Source organism: Vulpes lagopus, chromosome 4 (genome assembly GCF_018345385.1).
Source record: "Vulpes lagopus strain Blue_001 chromosome 4, ASM1834538v1, whole genome shotgun sequence".
NCBI classification, from domain to species: domain Eukaryota; kingdom Metazoa; phylum Chordata; class Mammalia; order Carnivora; family Canidae; genus Vulpes; species Vulpes lagopus.
The window spans coordinates 46,743,610-46,761,754 of NC_054827.1; the positions used below are offsets into that span (position 1 = coordinate 46,743,610).

At 62.9% G+C, this 18,145-nt stretch overlaps 1 protein-coding gene across 1 annotated transcript; it reads right to left on the reverse strand.

The window, feature by feature from the left end:
- Nucleotides 1-305: 305 nt before the first annotated feature.
- Nucleotides 306-9,799, reverse strand: AEBP1 (AE binding protein 1). The gene is made up of 21 exons (XM_041753141.1): nucleotides 9,308-9,799; nucleotides 7,332-7,667; nucleotides 6,689-6,751; nucleotides 6,497-6,568; nucleotides 6,245-6,379; nucleotides 6,087-6,164; nucleotides 5,410-5,487; nucleotides 5,161-5,238; nucleotides 4,990-5,043; nucleotides 4,319-4,428; nucleotides 4,102-4,241; nucleotides 3,770-3,854; nucleotides 3,528-3,672; nucleotides 3,342-3,427; nucleotides 2,910-3,033; nucleotides 2,507-2,703; nucleotides 2,194-2,373; nucleotides 1,639-1,990; nucleotides 1,411-1,550; nucleotides 1,225-1,324; nucleotides 306-1,131 (listed from the first exon to the last, which is right to left on the reverse strand). Exons 1-21 carry the CDS (start codon nucleotides 9,561-9,563, stop codon nucleotides 497-499), a joined length of 3,444 nt encoding a protein of 1,147 aa, XP_041609075.1. The 5' UTR covers nucleotides 9,564-9,799; the 3' UTR covers nucleotides 306-496.
- Between the last annotated feature and the right edge of the window lie 8,346 nt (nucleotides 9,800-18,145).

Sequence of the window (18,145 nt, forward strand, 5' to 3'; positions counted from 1 at the left end):
GATTTCAGCTCAGGCTGTGATCTCAGGGTTGTGGGATCCAGCCCAACGACAGGCTCCGAGCTCAGTGGGGAGGCTGCTTGAGATTCTCTCTCTCTCCCTCTCCCCCTGCTCACTCTCTAAAATAAAACCTCAAAAAAAAAAAAAAAAAAAAGAAAGAAAGAAAGAAAGCCTGCCTGGTGTGCTGGTATTGAGCTCCTGGGCAGACCTGACGCTGGTCCCACTGGGCTTGCTGGGCCCAGGCACTTGCAGGAAGGCAGTTCTCCTCCACCCCGCCCCGCCCCTCCCCAAGGGCTCAGCGACACATCTGCCAAGAGCTTGCTTTATTGGTGTATCTGGCGGCTCGGCTGAGGAGTCTGCGCTGCAGCGCCGTCCTGTCCGCTGCTCAGGCCCGCGGCGGCCCGCAGGAGCTCGCCTGCACGCCCTGGCTCCCGGGCGCCCCTCCTGGCCCGGCCGCACAGAGGACACCGAGCTGGCGAGGGGGTGGGCGGACGTGTGCTCAGAAGTCCCCAAAGTTCACTGTGTAGGTCTCGACTGTGGTGAAAGGGAAATCCGGGCCCATGACCACTCCCTCCTCGTCCTCTTCCTCCTCCTCCTCCTCCTCCGGCCCCATTTCTGTCCCAAACTCCGTCACCACCTCCGTGTAGGTCTCCGTCTCCGACTCCTCCCAGCCCGCCGGGGTGGCCTCGGTGGCCTCGGGCGCAAAGTGCCAGGGCCCGGCTGGGGTGGGGGTGGGGGTGGCGGCGGGGGAGGGGGACGTGGGGAGAGTGGGGCTGGGGGGCGCCGTGGGGAGCGTGGGGGTGGGGAGCGCGGGGGTCGCGGTGGCGTTGAGGCGCCTGAGCCGCATCTGCTCGCGCATGCGCAGCCGGTACTGTAGGCGGCGCCGCTGCATGCGCCGCTGCTGGGGGGTCATGGGGCGCGACGGGTCGATGTGCGGGATGGGCCGGTTCCCGTTCATGGCCATGATCTCCCGGATGCGCTTCCAGTTGGAGCGGGCCAGGATGAAGTTGCACTGCGTGGCCCCGATGTCGTAGTCCACGTTGCAGGTCTTGGCGCTTGGGGTGTAGCCCTCTGCGTGCGCCGTCACGCGGTACTCACCCGGGTTCAGGATGCGCCAGTAGTCCCCGCCGCTCGCTGCAGGGGGAGGCCGGGTCTGCTGCCCGAGCTACCCCCCTTGCACCGAGATCAGGGCCCCCCTCCCCCCGGGAAAGCCGGGCACCCAGGTACCTGTCTTCACGCCGTGGTTAATGCCACTCACGGAGATGGTGGCATTGGCGATGGGGATGCCCTGCTCGTCTGTCACCACCCCCTTGATGCCGCGGTGAACCTGCAGGAGAGCAAGGCAGCACGTCCTCGGCTGCCTGGGCCCCATGCCCCTCCCCTCAGGCCCCCCGCGCACCCTGCTCACCCCACCTGCTCCATGAAGGTGAGCAGAGCCTCCTTGCTGTTCTCCCACTCGCGGGGCAGCTCGCTCTCGTGAGGGAACTTGTCGCAGCCCAGGTAGATGGACAGCTCCAGGCAGTTGGTGTGCAGGTAACTGAAGTCATTGATGGCTACACGGGCGACAGGGAACTGCAGTCACTGTGTGCCCTGCCGGCAGGCCCACCGCATGCCCTGACCGCCCTTCCCCGGCAGACTCACTCCCAGACCGGGGGTTCCACTTGGCCCCGTTCACAATCCCCATGCCACTGGTGTAGTCCTGTGCTTGGCACCCTCCCCGGTAGGGCTCTGTCATGGTTAGGTGGGCAGAGGCGAAGGAGATGGCCAGCCAGCGGAAGATGGCGTGGTCTGGGGTCTCCTGGGCCTCAGACACCTCATCCTCGTCTTCTCCCCGGGCAGCTGCCATGGCCGCGGCCAGCAGCTGCTCCTGGGTGGGCGTTCGGGCCATGTCGTAGGGGTAGGACACCAGCCGTTCGCCACCATTCAGGTTTGCCCCCAGCACGAAGGGGTTCTTCTCCATCCAAGCAATGATGGCCCGGACCTCCGTGGATACCTGGGGGTGGCCACTAGGTGAGGTCTGAGCTGCAGCCTCCATCACCCCCCTTACAGAAGCCCCACCCCACGACTCATGCCCCAAGCCTCTGCAGGCTCGGCGCCTAGCCTCGGTCAACCTCCAGCCCACCCCAGGTGGTCCAGAGCTCAGGACCCCAGGGTCAGGGCTGCCCCCCAGGCCTGCTAGCTGGGCTGAGGCCTCACCGTGGCGTCTGGGGAGAGGTAACGTTCAGGAATGGGCAGGTTATTGTTGGGGACCCGGTAGGGGACCCATTTCCTCTCCTCTGCTCCCCAGAGCACGGAGTTGAGATCTGGGAAGTCTTCATAGATGTCAAAACCCTCTTCAGTCCACAGCCCCAATGCCCAGTTCCCAAACTCGGAGCCCTGGAGGAACCAGTGGGGTTGGTGTCAGCCTGCCCCCAGGCTGGCCGGCCCCGCTCCCCACTCCCACCCCGCCCTGCCACCCCTACCCACCAGCCCAGCTTCCACCCTCCCACCCCTCCACTCCCCCACCCACCATCTGCGCTGCCACCTCGTAGCCGTCGGGGTTCAGTGAGGGCACCAGGTGGATGCGCGTGTCCTGCACCAGGCTACGCACACGGGGATTCCCATCCCGGTACTCGCGGCACAGGTACTGCATGAGGAGCAGCAGCAGCTCTCTGCCCAGCACCTCATTGCCGTGGATCCCAGCTGTGTATCGGAATTCGGGTTCCCCTGCAAGGGCAGGAGCCTCAGCAGCCACCCAGCCCCAGGCATCCCCTGAGGATCTGCAGGAGGACCGTCCTGGCTCACATCCAGGGGGATGGGGGGCAGCTGAGGCTTGTTGGGCCCAATAAAGCAGACTGGGAACCCCGCCCCCCCACCAGAGAAGCTCCAGAGACCACAGTGCCAGGGCCTCCAGGGGTCTGTGGGGCCCTCACCCAGCTCATGATCCCCGGGGTTGTCCGAGATCTCCATGGCATAGATCTTGAGTCCACGCGAGCTCTTTCCTAAGCTGTACGTACGGGTGATAGTGGGGCACTCCTCGTTCACCACTTTCATCAGCTGGGCTCGGGAGAGGACACGGAGTTAGCCTGCTGCCTGTCGCCCACAGAGGCAGTCGGGCATGTCCCAGCATCCTGGTCTGTTTTGTGGGGGAGGCCTCAGCAGCAGGAGAGGCCCCTTCAGGCAACCCCAGCCCCGCTCAGGTCCTACCACCAAGGAAGAGGCCCTAAGGATTTCCCCTTCCAGAGGTGAGTGCTAGCCATGTCTGTGATGGGAATGGCGCTCAGGAGCACTGAACATGAGCTCCCCTGTTAGCCCTGAGCCCTGCTGCTGGATGGCACCCCACAGCCCAGAGACAAGCACCCTACCTGGCGCATGTCCTTATAGCTGTGGTGCCGGAAGTCTAGGTTGTCAGTGGTCACCACCTCATTCTGTGCATAGTAGCTGTGGACAGCTGCAGAAGGCGGGTGGGCAGGGTCCCGAGCTGGCCACCTGCTGCCGCCCCGGGCCACCCCAGCCATCCCTCTGAGCCCCCACCAGCTCCCTGCACTCACGGGACACGGGGCACCCCAGCACCTCCAGGCGCATGCATAGGCTGCCGTTCCAGGTGAGTGGGTAGACACGGATGAAGCGGGCCACCACGGGCTCTGGGAGCTCGCTCAGCACGGGCGTGTCCTTGTCCACATTGCCATGGAAGGTCTGGGGAGAGGCCCGCCTCAGAGCAGTGCCCCAGCCCAGCCAGGAGCCCACCCTCAGCCCAGACACTGGGGGCAGAGCTGAACGCTCGGGGGCCCACCATTTCCTCGTAGCCGTTGGTGTACATCGTCCACGTCTGGCTGTCGTTACTGAAGCCCACAAAGAAGGAGGTCACGAAGTCGTCGCTGGGGAGCAGATGGCAGTCAGGGCAAGGCTGCTCTCCCTACCCCAGGCCCTCCCGCACCCAAGCACCCAAGAGCTGCCTGGGGTGTGTGGTGCTCGCCCCAGGCATCAGGAGGGGCCTCCACACCCACTACGGGCCACGGATGGGTGACTGGCTCATCCACGAGGACTGGGGGTGGAGTGTCCTGAATGGGATGCCATGCTACGCCTGGAGCCGTCCACCCCTTGCGAAGTGCCCGGCTAACGTACTGGATGCTGGAGTCACGGCCCTGGGTGATGACGCCTGTAAACTTGGTGGTCCTTCTGGTGTCGACCTCGATCCACTGGGTCTGAGAGTCATCCTCGGCGCACCACGCCCCATCATAATAGTCGTCCTCGGTGGCACCGGCCTGTTGGGGGCAGCGGGGCAAATGAGCAGGGGAGGAACCCCCACCCGGCTGCAAGGTGGGCCCGTCCCAGCACCCACCTGCATGTTGAGCCGGCCTCGCTGTGCCCCCAGGCCGTGGCGCAGCATGGAGGAGGCCCGGATCTGGTTGTCCTCGATACGGTGGGACTCCATCCCGATGGGGGGGCACTCTAGGGACACAGCACCCAAGGCTGGTGGCCCACTGGCTCTGTCCCTCCCCGCCACGAAATCCAGAATGAGGCGCCCATAGCCCACCCCCTTCCATCAGGGGGTGCTGGTCAGGGCAGCTCCACCCCAGCCGGTGCTTCCGCTCCCTCATCTGGAGAATGGGAGGACAAGGCCAGCTTCAAAGGGCCACGCAGCTCACGTGAAGCCACAGGGCACGGCCACCCCAGAGCTATGCTGCTCACAGGCACCATCGCATCAGGGCCTTCTACACACCTGCCTTGTGCGGTGACTTCTGCCCAGGGGTTAACTCCAGGGCAGAGCGACTCCAGGACCCAGGACCATCCCTTCTGGGTCCCAAGAATTTAAGAGCAGAAAAGGGTTCTGGAGGCCTGGAAAATCCTCAGGAATTCTGGGTTTGGGACCCACATGTAGTTTTGGGTCATTTGCCCAGCACCCTTATCCTGCTGCCACTGCATGGACCCCAGCCACCCCCACACCCCAGGCCCCCACACTCCCCAGCCCCCCGAGGCCCCCAGCACCGCCCCCCCCAGCCCTTCACTCACTGACTCTCTCAGTGGGAGCCCACTCCTCCTCCAGGTCCTCACCCTTCCGGGGCCCTGAAGATGACAAAGAAAGGAAGTGTCACAGAGCGTCCTGGAGCCTCAGAAATCCACTTGCTCTCCCACAGGAACCCCGGCTGTGTGGGTCCAGCACCCCCTCCAAAAAAAACACACCTTTGTGGTCCTTGCCTTTCTCCACCGTCCACTTGTCATCTGTCTCCTCCTCCTTGCGGCCCTCCTTTTTGGGTTTCTCTGAACAGTGGAAGGTAGCAGAGGCCTGTCATCTTAGTCCTAGGCCTCAGAGGGCAGGGGACGGGGTCAGGCCTGCTCAGGGGCCCGCGGGGGCAGGGTTTTGGGGGCAGGTCTGGGGTTGGGCTTCCAGGGGGCTCAGGCTGGGGTGGGAATAGCTTGGATTCCACTCACTCAGCTCCTCCTTCTCTTCATCTGTCTCCAGGTCCGTGTGGGGTTTCTTGGGTCTGGGAGGCCCGAAGTAATAGTCCACTGTAGGGGGGGAGAGCCTTGCTGAGGTGGGCCAGATGCTGCCCTCCGGGCCCCTTCTGTGAGCCAGAGACTGGGCAGGAGGGAGAGCAAGATGAGAAGATGGGCTCAGGGCATCAGGGTGGGCCGTGAAGGATCCAGGTAGGCAGGGATGAGGAGGAAGGGTCTCCTGGAGGGGAGACCACCTAGGCGCAGATGGGATGAGCAGGACCCCAGGAAATGACCGGCCTGGCCCAGGAGGGCGTGGCCTGGAGAAGGGTAAGCTGAGGTGGGCAGGGGGCGGGGCACACAGAGGACACACCTTGAATGACACCTGACACCTGTGGCCAGGAGGGGTGGTCTGGAATGAGGGCTGGGCGGGGCCCAAGGGTCAGTGGGAGGGCTTGACTGGAACCCGGGGGCCCGGAAGGCTCAGAGGAAGAGGGAGGTGGCTGCGCAGAAGGAGCCGCGTCCTGCGCGCTGAGGGCCCAGCAGAAGGGGAGCGCGGCACCGGGGCTGGGGAGGGGGCTGGGAGGGACCGGCTGAGGGCAGAAAGCAGACCGGGGGTGTGGGCCCTGCGGGCCCGGGGGGCGGCGGGGGTGGCCCGGGGCCTGGGCACTCACTGTCATCGTAGTGGGGGATCAAGTAGCCATCCCCGTAGTCAGGAGGTGGGGGGGGCGGTAGTGGCTTAAGAGGCGGTTCTGTGGGGGGGAGAGGCAGGGGTGGAGCAGAGCCCCGTGCCTGGCACCCCCCCCCCCCGCCCCCGCTGTTCCCATCCTACCAATCCTTTCTTCTGGGGCCTCCAGCCCAGGCCCAGGCAGCTCAGCCTTCTCCTCAGGGCGCTCTGGCCAGAGCCGCTCAGGCCTCCTCCTGCTGGGGGGCGGCCGGGGCTGCTTCTGGCGCCGGATGTACTCAACTGAGGGGGAGGGGGACTCTAAGCCGGTCTGAGGCCCCCCGCCAGAGGGTGGTGGGGCTGGGAGTGGGCAGGGCCTCCAGGTACACGGGTGGGCTGGGCCAGTGGGGGCCTACTCACAATCCTCGTAGTCCTCCCTCTCGATCTGGTCATTGTAGTCCAGGGTGGGGGGCTCGGTCTCCTCCTCGGGCTCTGGGGGAAGGGCCATGGCTGCCTTGTTGAAGACTCTGATGCCCTACCCAGGCCCACCCTGGAAGCCAAGCCCGCGCAGGCAGCTGGTACCGCACAGCCAGGGGGAGATCTCCCACTCACCAGCCTGGCGCTCCACATCAGTTTCTCCTCCTGGACCCAGCCAAGGATTTGAGAGGGCCCTGCCTGCAACGCAAACCCCACAAGCAGGTGGATGGGAAGCCCCCCGTCCCCCCCCACCCCCCGACCACTGGTTGCACCTGGAGCCCCCACAAGACCAAGACCAAGGCCCTCCTGACAGCTCCCGAAGTCGGAGCTCACTCCCAGGAGGCCTGGACCCCTCTGGCCTTCAGCACCCCATTGGCATCCCCTGGGGCCAGAGAGCCGGAGGGCATTCTGGGGAGCCCAGGCCCTGCTGTTTGGGAGGCTGGGCGACAAGCTGCCCCAGAAGGAGGGCACCCCAAAGGCTCAGGGCCAAACAACACATAGGAGGATGGCTCTGGGTGGGGCCAGGGGACAGATCATAAGACACAAGAGGACAAACCCCATCCACAAGGCTGCCAGGCCCACCCACCCCCATCCCAGGCAGCGCTGAGGGAGTTCCAAACAGATTGCTACATTCATGACAGCAACCAGGAGGCTCCAGAGCCCACCCCGTCTGAGTGGCCTTCAAGATCTGTGCAGGGAGTAGACACCCAGGGACCTCCTCTCCCTCCTAGGAGCCTGGCGGGTCAGAGCCCATAACCCCAGGAGAGCCTGCACACACCTCCCTCCTGGGGCAGCTCCTCGGGGCCAGGGCTGGGAGGCAGGGGCAGCGGCCACCACGGGGCTTCTGAGGGGGTCAGCGTGGGCGGCTTCTCCTTGGGCTTCTTGGTGGCCTTGGGTGGCTTCTCTTTGGGCTTCTTGGTGGCCTTGGGTGGCTTCTCTTTGGGCTTCTTGGTGGCCTTGGGTGGCTTCTCTTTGGGCTTTTTGGTGGCCTTGGGTGGCTTCTCCTTGAGCTTTTTGGGTGGCTTGGGGGACCCCTCCAGGGGCTTCTTGGTCGCTTTGGGGGCTTTATCCTTCTTCCCTTTCTTCCCTTTGTCTTTGACCTTTTCCAGAGGTGCTGTCAAAAATGCAGATTTAGGTCAAACCAGCGAGGCCCTCATGCTATGGCTCACGTAGCCGCCCCTAGGCATCCATGATGTGGGCACAGGGGCTCTTGGTGGTCCTGTGTGTCTTGGATTGGGAAACCGAAAGGTTAAATCACTTGCCCTCGTGGCAAGTGGGATTGGAACCCAGGCTTTCTGTCTGCAAGTCTCTACCTCCAACCCATCTTGGCCCAGGGAGCAGGCCCTCACCCTCCCACTTGCCAACATGCAACAGAGGCCCCTCATCACCCTCTTCTTCCCCACCTGCCCGCTCAGCTCATCAGGGAGCATGACACTGCGCTGAGTTCAGAAGGGGCAGAGGCGACGATGCCATCCAGGCCTGAGCGGGAGGGGGGGGGGGTGCAATCTAAAGGGGAAGGAGGTCTCCTCCCTGCCAACCAGAGCACAAAGTAAAGGGCCTGGGTCTGAGGCCTCTCATGCCTGTTTTGAGAAGTAAAAAGTAAAGGGCTCAGGGTAGATTGGAAGCTATAAGGAATGCAGGGTCCGGGGGGGTACATGGAAGACTGGGGGAAAGGCAGGCCCTGCAGCTGCTCACCTCTTAGAGTCTGGGGGGAGGAAGCAGGAATGGGGCATGGGGCAGGCCAGGGAGCCCCCAGGCCCCTGAGCAAGTGCACAGAGAAGCTGATGGGGGTGGTGGTGGCCATAGGCCTGAGCACAGAAACATTTACAGAATGTGCGTGGCTGGCTGGCCCTGGCTGGGAGACACAGGACTGCCACAGCAGCATCCAGGAGGCCAGGATCGTAACCCTGGAATAGGAAGTAGAGGTGGGGGCCGGGGGCGGGGGGGGGGGGGGGGGGGGGAGGCCATGTTGGGTCCTAGGACCCGCCCCCCCAAGGGGTGGAGAAGGAGCCAGGAAAGATCTAGAAGAGGACGCAGGGGAGGGGCTGCTGACCTCAGGAATGATAGATGGTGCTTTGGAGTCTCCGGGGAGAGAGAGACCAACAGTACCCTTGGCCCCTCCAGAAAGTCACAATAAACAGCTGAGATTTATTGACTATTGATTATGTAAGAGATCCTGGGTGGGCGGCGCTGGGATGCACGGCCACACTTGCTCCACACCGCCACAGAACCAGTCTGCCCACTGCCCCGCAGCCCCCTCACCTGCCTCTACACTCTCGGAATTGGAGGCCAGGCAGGAGGGTGCCGGGGAGCCCTCCCAAGGAAGGCCTGCGCCTGGGGCTCTGGTGGTGGCGCGGGCACAGCCAGGGCGTGCCACAGACAGACCCCTGGGGACGTGAGGGCAGTTCACAGTACAGACCTGGGGAGGGGGCAACAAGTCCCTGCTTGGCTCAGGCTAGTGGTTCTGGGGGCTGGGGGTGAGGGACCTGGAGGACCCAAGCCTTGGGGCAGCAGAGCTGCTGGATGCGCCTCGGTGCTCAGAGGGCGGCCAGCCTGACCTGACCTCGGCCTGGCACAGGGTCCCGCCAGACCTCTGGGCTCTGGTGCCTTCCAGAGCCCTTCCTCACGCTGGGCAGACTGGACAGCGGCCAAGCCCCTGCCAGGGCCTGCCACTGTCACCTGCGATGCGAAGCACCCCAGGGCCCCCATCGCTGGGTGGCGGGCCACCCCCGGGCTCGCCCCTGGGGATCTTACCCTCTCTGGCCCCCCCGGGGCGCGCCCCGGGCTTGCCCCCCGTCTGGGCTTTGCGGTCGCGCAGGGTGGGCTCGGGGGGTGGCGGCGGCGCCTCCAGGTCGTCCTCTCGGGTCTCGGACTCCAGCTCGGACAGGAAGCCCTCGAGGAACTCCTCGATCTCGTCGTCGGTCAGCACCGTCTGCGGGCGCCCCCCGGGGCACAGCGCCAGCAGCGCCAGGAGGCAGCCCAGCAGGGGCGCCCCGCGGGCCGCCGCCATGGCCGGGGCTCGGGGCGGGAGGGGGCGGGCCCGGGGAGGCAGGGGCAGGGGTCCGGGTCCGGGTCCGGGTCCGGGTCCGGGTCCGGGAGGCTCGGCGTGAGGCCGGCGGGGCGATCCGCCCGGGCAGCGGCTCCGGGGCGGCGGGGGCCTCCGAGGCGCTGCAGGCGGCCGGGCGCTCGGCCCCGCGTGGCGCGCTCCCTCGCGGGCCGCCTCCCCAAAGCTCCAGTGGCGGCCGGGGCGGGGGCGCCGGGGCTTCCGGAGCGGGCTGCCCCCACCCCGAGGGAAGGGGGAGGAGGAGGGGGAGGAGGGGGAGGAGGGGGAGGAGGGGGAGGAGCCGGGCGTGGACCGAGGGGCTGCGGGGGCGGGGGAGCGGTCCGGGCGCCGCGCGCTTGGCACTTTCCGCAGCGGCAACGGGCCCGTGTCCCCCGCCCGAGGCCTGGGGGTGGGGGTGGGGGTGGGGGTGGGTCGGAAGGGCTGGGGGCTCCCGGGGGCAGGTCCCAGGGGCTCCATGCCGCCCCCCGCCCCCGCCGGTTCTGCGGCGCCTGGAGGAGATGCCACCGAGGAGAGCGAGACCGTCGGAGGGACGAGCCCAGCTGTGGCCTCCAGCCTCCGAGACCCTCCCCGTCTGGCTGGCGGGGGCGGGGGCGCCGCGAGGGCTCCGGGCCAGCCCATCCTTATCACTCTGGAGCTCGGGCTGGCCTGCTCCGACAACTGTCACCAGCCTTCCTTCGGACGTCCAACCAATTTCCCAGTCCATGGGCCCAGTGCCGGTTCCCGGTGTGTGTGTGTGGGGGGGGGGAGGCACAGCACCTGGGGAGCTCTCTCCACGGCCAGGCAGGTGCAGAACTGTCCCCCACTCCCGGGCAGGCCGGCTGCCCTGCTGGGGCCAGGAGTCTCCTGTAAGGCCCCCTCCCCAGGTCCCCACACACAGGGGCAGGTCTGGAAGGGCGCAGAGAGAGAGCAGGGAGGGATGAGATTCCTTTCGAACTTTATTTAATTGTGTGTGTGATTCACAGGAGGGGGACTCAGCACTCACACAGTGATTCCCATACAAGTTCTGGGGTTCTTGCCCACCCTGCACATGCTTGGCCACCTGGGGAGAGAGGCATGTCCCTTCACCCCGCAGCATGGTGTGCGGGGATGTGCCAGGGGAACAGAGGCCCACGGGAGGCAAGAGGCACTAGTGTCTGGGGCGAGGTCCCTCCCCTACAGTTTCTTCTCCTGTTTTCTGCCATGGACATTGCCTCACTCCCGGGAGACAAGGCTTCCCCAGCGGCTCAGATCCCAATAAGGACAAACTGCCACTTCTCTCGTTCCTCTTACCAGAGATTTTGAGAGACCATTTCCAGTAGCTCCAGCCACCGTGTGGACCGGGGGCACATATATCAGGTAGTAGGAGGATCTCAGGATCAATCAGTAAAACGGTATGGTGCCCGCCTGGATCAGAGAACCCCAGATTGGTGATGTCTGCCTCGGGACACAAGAGCCTGGTGTGTCCACAGATGTCATCTGCCACAAGAGCCAACAGATGTCGGCTGGCCCCGAGCGCATCTCACACCTGAGGCCAGAGCTCCCAGAGCAGAAGGAATAGGCAAGCAGGGAAAGGCGCACGTGGATCGCATGGCTCCAGCCCGTGCAGTCAGCCCCCAGCCAGGATCAGCCGTGAGGGTTTGGCCCTGAGAGGTAGCTGGGAAAACCCAGGAGCCCCTGGGATGATCGACAGGCAGAGTTTGGACCTTGGAAAGGTCAGGGAGCCCCTGGGCCCCTGCATGCAGCCACGGCCAGCCTGAGGGAGCACCCAGCCCCGGGACCGGGAGCATGACCCAGGGAGACTCTGCACCTCTTCTGTGCAAGGCTTTTCCTTCGCTTCTCACTGGCTCGCCTTATTCGTGCCTAAAAGGGCCGTGGGACTGTCAAGAGCCGGTGCGTGGGGTGTAGTCCCAGCTCTGCCCCGCTGGCCACCTAAGGGGAGCAAGGGACCCACTGTTCCCCAGCCTCAGGGTGAAGATGGAGGCCAGAACATGTGACAGCACATGCTCCAGGCTCCTGTCACCTCCACGCGCCCCCCCCCAGACCAAGGCCACACCCCTGAGCTCTCAAGCACCAGCCCCTGCCTGCCCCCTGCCAGGCTGCCTCCCTGCTGTACGCTTGCCATGTCATGTGTCCCCAGGCTGGTCCTGGTAGCAGAGATGAAGCAAGCTCTTACCCGTAAATGTCCTCTGTAGGCCTCTGAGTCATCAAGCTTGAAACTTTGTCTTGGAATTTGCTCTGTTGCCCCCAGTTGAGTGTGTCAAGCAGGGCTTCTCAAGGCCAGGGTCGGGGGCGGCTGTGGAACGTCACTTCCCTGGGAATGCTCCTGAGTTCAGCTGGCTCACACATGGATCAGATTTGCGCCCACCATCCTCTGCCAGGGAAAATAGAAACCATAAAAAAAAACTAGAAAGGAATAGAAAGAAGCTTTTCCTCAGCCACAGTGAGTCACCACCAGGAACATGAGCAAAAGCCTCGTGGGGAGCTGGGCAGGGGATGGGGGCAGGGAGTTGGGGGCCCTCTGCCCCCGAGGGTCTGGGCAGGTGCAGGGGAGGAGTGACTGCCATCCATGCGGGCCGGTACCCCCCGCTGCCCGGGTGGGGCTGGGACTCCACTTAACTTTAAGACTCAAACGCTGGAAGTCCCTAGAGCTGGGCCCACGGAGGCAGCCACGGGGTCTGTCAGGGGATCCCTTTCTGCTGAGGAGCATGGCCCTTAATCCAAAGTCCCCAAGGGCAGCGAGCAGGTCTAGGGGAGTGGCAGGCTCGTGGCCTCCTGTGGCTGCCGCTCACCCTTCCAGGCTCAGTGCCTCCTGGCACCGGGTGGGACATCTGTACCCATGTCCACAGGCTCCTGTGAGCCAGTGGGGGTCTGCTGGACACTCTGGCCTCTGCACTCCCACCTCTAGCTTCCTGAGAGGAGCCTGGGCCTCCCCCTCACTCCCAAGGAGGGTCTGCTCAAGGGGCCACAGCAGGACAAGGCTTGCCGGAGGGAGGGACAGTGGCATCTCAGCCCGGTAGGCCTACTCTAGCTGCTTCTGGAGGGAGGGAGGAGCATTCTCAGAGGACCCCATGGGCCAAGAGGCTCCCCGGAGCTCTCCAGCAGCCATGTGAGGGCTAGGCCAATGGAGCCCATGGACGCGGGCCTGCCAGCACTCCCGCCCGGGCAGGACAAGGCCCGTCCTGTGTAGCTCGCAGGCCAGAGCACACGTTTGAGGGCCATGGAGAAGGAGAGAGAAGGGGCTCCTGCTGGGGTGTGCCTGAGGAGTAGGGTCAACAACTGTCTTTGCTGCTCAAACAGTTAGGAGGCAGCACTGGCAGGGGCCTTGGGAAGTGTGAGGGTCACTCCCACTTCTGGGGGACCCCAGGTGACCTTGGCCTGTTCCTTCATCTGCCAGACCTCGGGGTTCCTGCTTTCCAAATGTGGTCACCCGTAAGCATTGATCCCACATCTCAAGAGTGCTGGTGGGGCCCTGAGGTGGGGGTTGGGAGGTTTGGGGGGCAGAGAGGGGACCCCCATTGGTCCTTCTGGGGAAGAGCTGAGCTCTGGGCCAAAAGATGTCCCCAGGCCAGCCAGCCAGCCAACCCAGTGGGAGACTGCCTTGCCCCAGTGGCTGCGGAGCCCACAGTCCCATTGCCCTCCACCTCCTGGTCTGCAGCCCACAGTCCCCTCCCCTGGGGCCAGCCCCCTCACCTTTGGGCCCCCACACAACTGGGCCTGCTTCTGGAGTGTGTGTGCTGGACTGGCTCCTGGGGGAGTGGCCCAGAGACCCAGTGGGCACAGGGGTGGCCTTCCTCTGAAGACAGGCTGGAGGGACCAACAAGTCAGTGACTGGAGCGTCCGGGGACAGAGGGCAAGGAATCGCTGGGAGGTAGAGCAGTGGCCCGTGGGAGAAAAGGCGGGTGGGCCTCAGTGCGGGAGACTGAAGCCCTCCAGGCTGGGACTGCCCTATCGGTGCTCACATCTCAGGTCGGGCATGTGGAGGGCAGGTGGGGCAGTGATGAGTCCTGGTCCAGCAGGCCCACCATCTCTCCCCGTTTCTAAGTGACAAAACAGCCATTCCGGAAGAAGTGATGTGTTCAGGTCACAGCCTGTCACCGATGGGGACGGTCCAGGCCAGGCTGAATGCTCTTTCCATCTGGGCCCGACAGCCTCTGGCGCCTGTCTTGTTGGGGCCCACGTGTCACTAAGAGACACCCTGGGGCCTCAGCCTGGGCACAGGTGAGACATTCACCTGGCACCAGCACAGCGTCCCCAAGGTCTAGCTGAGGCAGCCACAGGACACAGGAGAGCAGGAGGGGGTGGCGGAAGCTGGGAGGCCCAGAGGAAGCAGCTCCAGTCCGAAAGCTGAGCCACTGGGGAAGCCGATGGCTGAGCGGGGCCTTCTGGAGGCCCTTCCTCCACTGCCCAGCCTGCCTGCACGCGTGTGGTAGTCCCACTGGACGGCCCGGGGAGTCCGGGCTCTGGACGGCAGGTCCTGGGGTCGGGTGCCCACCCCTCTCTGCTGCAGTTCTGGGTCCTGTGTCCAGGCAGCAGGGCACCAGCCCTGGACCCATCCCATCCTCTGCCCCTCCCTCTCAGGAGAGGCCCCTAGATGTGCCCCCTTGCCCGCAGGCTAGACCTTCCCGGGGGGCCAAGCTGCTCGGGCCCACGAGAAGGGGGGTACCCAGAACCACAGGACCTGGGGTCTCCCAGACAGCGTCTAGTCGTCCACACAACTGGCGGAATAATTTCCTTGGTTTCTGACAACTTGAAAACCACATGTGATTTTCCAGAGCCCGGGTCCCCGCCCAGCTCACCAGGCCTACACTGCTGAGCGAGCAGAGTTCACTGGGCTTCCTTCCACTCACCGCAGGGCCCGGGCCCTGGGGAGGCGGGGGTCACCGCAGCTGCGGGGGTGCTTTTGGCTGGCCGGGCGGGGGTGGGGGGAGGCAGGCTTCCAGAGCCCTGGGGGGACCGGGCCCGCAGACAGGGACAGCCGCATGTGGCAGCGCAGCGTGACAGCCGCGAGGGTCACATCCGTCCGTCCGAGGGGAAAGCTTCCACATGGTGTCTGGTGAGGGAAAAGAATGTTGGTGGTGGTGCTCGTCTTCACCCACATTAACTCCCCATGGATTGAAGTGGATGCTGGAAGAGGAGCCACCACAGTGTACCCGGAGACCAAGAGCCTGAGCCCGTGTCCCCCAGGAGAAGTCTCCCCGCAGAAGCTGCAGAAGCATCAAGAACTTGGGCTGGGTAAAAGAGTTGGCTTTCTGTTCCAAGCATCCTGAAGGTGAAATTTGTTTTTAAAGATTTTATTTATTCATAGAAATGCAGAGAGAGAGAGAGAGGCAGAGACACAGGCAGAGGGAGAAGCAGGCTCCACGCAGAGAGCCCAACGTGGGACTCGATCCTGGGTCTCCAGGATCACGCCCTGGGCTGCAGGCAGCGCTAAACCACTGCGCCACCAGGGCTGCCCCTGAAGGTGAAATTAAAAGGCAAATGAAACACTGGGGAAGGACCCAGACCCCCCCACACAGAGGGAGCAATGTGGAGATCTACAGTGGCCCCGGACTGTCCCCCCCCAGCCTCAGTGTCTCCCTCCAACAATGGGGTCACAGGGGCACAAGGACTTCTTCAGATGGATCTAGAAAGCTGTGCCTGAGAAACAGCGTCTTTGATAAAAGATGCTTTTTTTTTTTTTTTTTTGGCAGATTTTATTTATTTATTCATCACAGAGACACAGAGAGGGAGACGCAGAGACACAGGCAGAGGGAGAAGCAGGCTCCACACAGGAAGCCCGATGCAGGATTCAATCCCGGGTCTCCGGGATCACACCCTGGGCCAAGCCATCCAGGGATCTCCTGATAAAAGACACTTTTAAACCAATCTGACTTTGTTTCCATTTTTAATTTCAATTTATATTATTTTTTTAAAGGTTTTATTTATTTATTTGAGTGAGAGAGCGCACACGAGCAGGATGGAGGGGCACAAGGAAAGGGAGAAGCAGGCTCCCTTCCTGCTGAGCGGGGTAGCCTGATGTGGAACTCGATCCCAGGACCCCGGGGATCACAACCTAAGCAGATGCTTCCTGCACTGAGCCCCCCAGGCGCCCTGTTCCCATTTCTTAACGTGAGTGATGAGACATAACCGGCAATTTACAAAAGTAGAAAAATAAGTTGCCAGTAAATACACACAAACCGTTGACCTCGTTAAAAATCAGGAAAATGCAAATTGAAATATGCTAAGTACTACTTTTCCTATATAAAATTCTCCAGGATTTGACACCTCCTGGTGCAGGCGGTGCTGGGAAGCCACTGAGCACTGTCACTCAGAACCATCTGGCTGCAAAGAACAGAAGCCCGCTGTGCTCACTAAGCTTGCGTGTCCCCGACTGGGCTGGGGATGCCAGCGGAGCTGGTAAAGCTTCTGGGTGTGTCTGTGCCATGTGTCCACCAGACGTCCCCTGAGCCGAATCAGTGCACTGGCAAAGCAGACGGTTCCTGCGATGCAGGTGACCCCAGTCTGCCTGAGCTGAGATGGTTGTCCCCTGTTCCTCTGTCCCCTGTTCCTCTGTCCCCTGACGTCAGCTGCCCAGGTTCTCAGGCCTTTGGGCTTGGACTGAACCACAGGCCCCACTGCCCTGGGCCTCAGCTAGCTGAGCGCACACAGGGTGAAACTCCTTGGCTTCCGTAACCGTGTGAGCTGAACCTGCACGATCCATCGACCTCCGTCTCCCTCCTGCACGCTCTCTCTATACACACCTATTATATACACTCACTTATGTGTATTTATACACATACGCTACCCTCTGGGGAACCCTGCCCAGTGCTCCCTCTGCAGCGGCCAGTCTTGACCGGCCCTCCCACAGACACCTGGTGAGACAGGGTCTCCGCTCCCTGTGCAGCCCAGCCTTCCCCATCCACCCAGGCTGCCCCACAGCCCAGAACTTCGGCTCACCTTGTTTCCCGGGGGAGGCTTGGACCAGGTCCCAGGACTGTGGCCTACCCCATGCCACGCAGGGCTGCACCGGGCCCCATCCCCAGGCACCGCAAGAGGACCTGACGGTGCAGCAGGCCCTGCATCATCTTCTCAGTGATGGGTGGCCAGCCGCACAAAGAACACGTGCCCCAGCGCCCGCTCCCACCTGGCGCACATTCCTGCCCTGTGGTGGGCTGTGGCCACGCTGAGGCTCTCTGTAGCCCTGGGGCGGGGGACAAATCCGGCTTGCCCAGCCCATCCCCAGGGAGCAAGGTATTAGTCCCTGAGGAATCCTCCCCTGGTCCACCCAGACAAATACAACACTTTCCCGATTGTAGCAGGAGAGACTGCCACCAGCATGGTGGGCATGGCCTGTCTTGGCGACGACTTTGCCATTCCCTCTGCAGACATCACTAATTTGGTCCTTTACCCAATGGCCCTTCCTCTCTGAGGCTCCCCCACTGCCCTGCATAGGACTCAGCTTGCCCACATCCCTGCTTTGCATCTGACACCTTGACCCCCGGGGCTACCCTGACCCAGTTGATGGCTCCAGTGAGTGGCCCCGTGCTGTGTCATCATAGAGCCTTCCCCCTTTGACCACAGGCTTGGCCACCTGGCTGCTCCGCCAGTGGGACAGGAACAGACCTGGTTCAAACACATCTGGTTCGAGGACATCCTGAAGAAGCGCTTGCAGTACCCCTCCCCCTCCCCCCCTTCCAGAACCCTGGCAGCAGACCTGGGCCAGCTTGCTGGAGAACAGAGCGTGGGGCAGGCTGAGGACCTGTCCAGTGAGGCCAGCCAAGCCGGGCTCAGAGCTGGCGGGCCCGTGAGCATTTCCACCTGCAGAGCCAGGTGCTCAGTCACTCAGCGAGGGCTGTCATGTTCCTCGAAAGGTATGGTCTCCCACTGGGTCACATTCACTCCTGCACCGTCCCTGTGTGGAGGGCCCCCGAGGAAACATCTCTTAAATGTCTGAGCTTCCCTAGGGCCTTGTGAGCCCGAGTGAGGACAGGAGTGCGGTCGGTGCTGGCGCTGGGCTCGAGCTAACTGACCTAGGTCGTCTGTGGGCTCCATGAGAAGATTAGCAAGAGCCCCTTCCTCTCCCAGAAGGCAATAGCTTTGCCTTATGACAAACCCCAACCAAGCATAACAGAGCACTGATGGGCAACACTCACGTGGAGGTGCTGACAGCTGAGACCCACGTCACTGAGAGGCTTGGCCTCTGAGTGGGTCTGGCACCGCTGTCCCTGCCAGACTTAGCAACATCATCTCTGGAAAAAGATACAGTGTCCAAAATGTAAAATCTACCTAAAAGATACCTGCTTCTCCCTCTGCCTGTATCTCTGCCTTTCTCTGTGTGTCTCATGAATAAATAAATAAATAAAACCTTTTTAAAAATTCAGTCTAATACTTAGGTTTGAATAGTTTCAGAGACCACAAAGGGTCCTGTGTCCCAGTTGATTGACAATCGACGACTCATGACCTACAACTTCCTCTTACCCGAAATGGCTTTTCACTTAAGATAGAGTCAGCAGTGAGTGATGGAAAAGCCCAATGTAACAACGGTTAACGTAAGATAGAAATTTTTTCTC

Excerpts from the sequence above, each read along its gene's own strand:
- AEBP1 (XM_041753141.1), bottom strand. The coding sequence starts at position 9,563 with ATGGCGGCGGCCCGCGGGGCGCCCCTGCTGGGCTGCCTCCTGGCGCTG. Across the intron at positions 2,374-2,506 it reads ACGAGGTGGCAGCGCAGATG|GGCTCCGAGTTTGGGAACTG; the intron begins GTGGGTGGGGGA and ends TGGTTCCTCCAG. Across the intron at positions 1,132-1,224 it reads TAACCACGGCGTGAAGACAG|CGAGCGGCGGGGACTACTGG; the intron begins GTACCTGGGTGC and ends CTCCCCCTGCAG.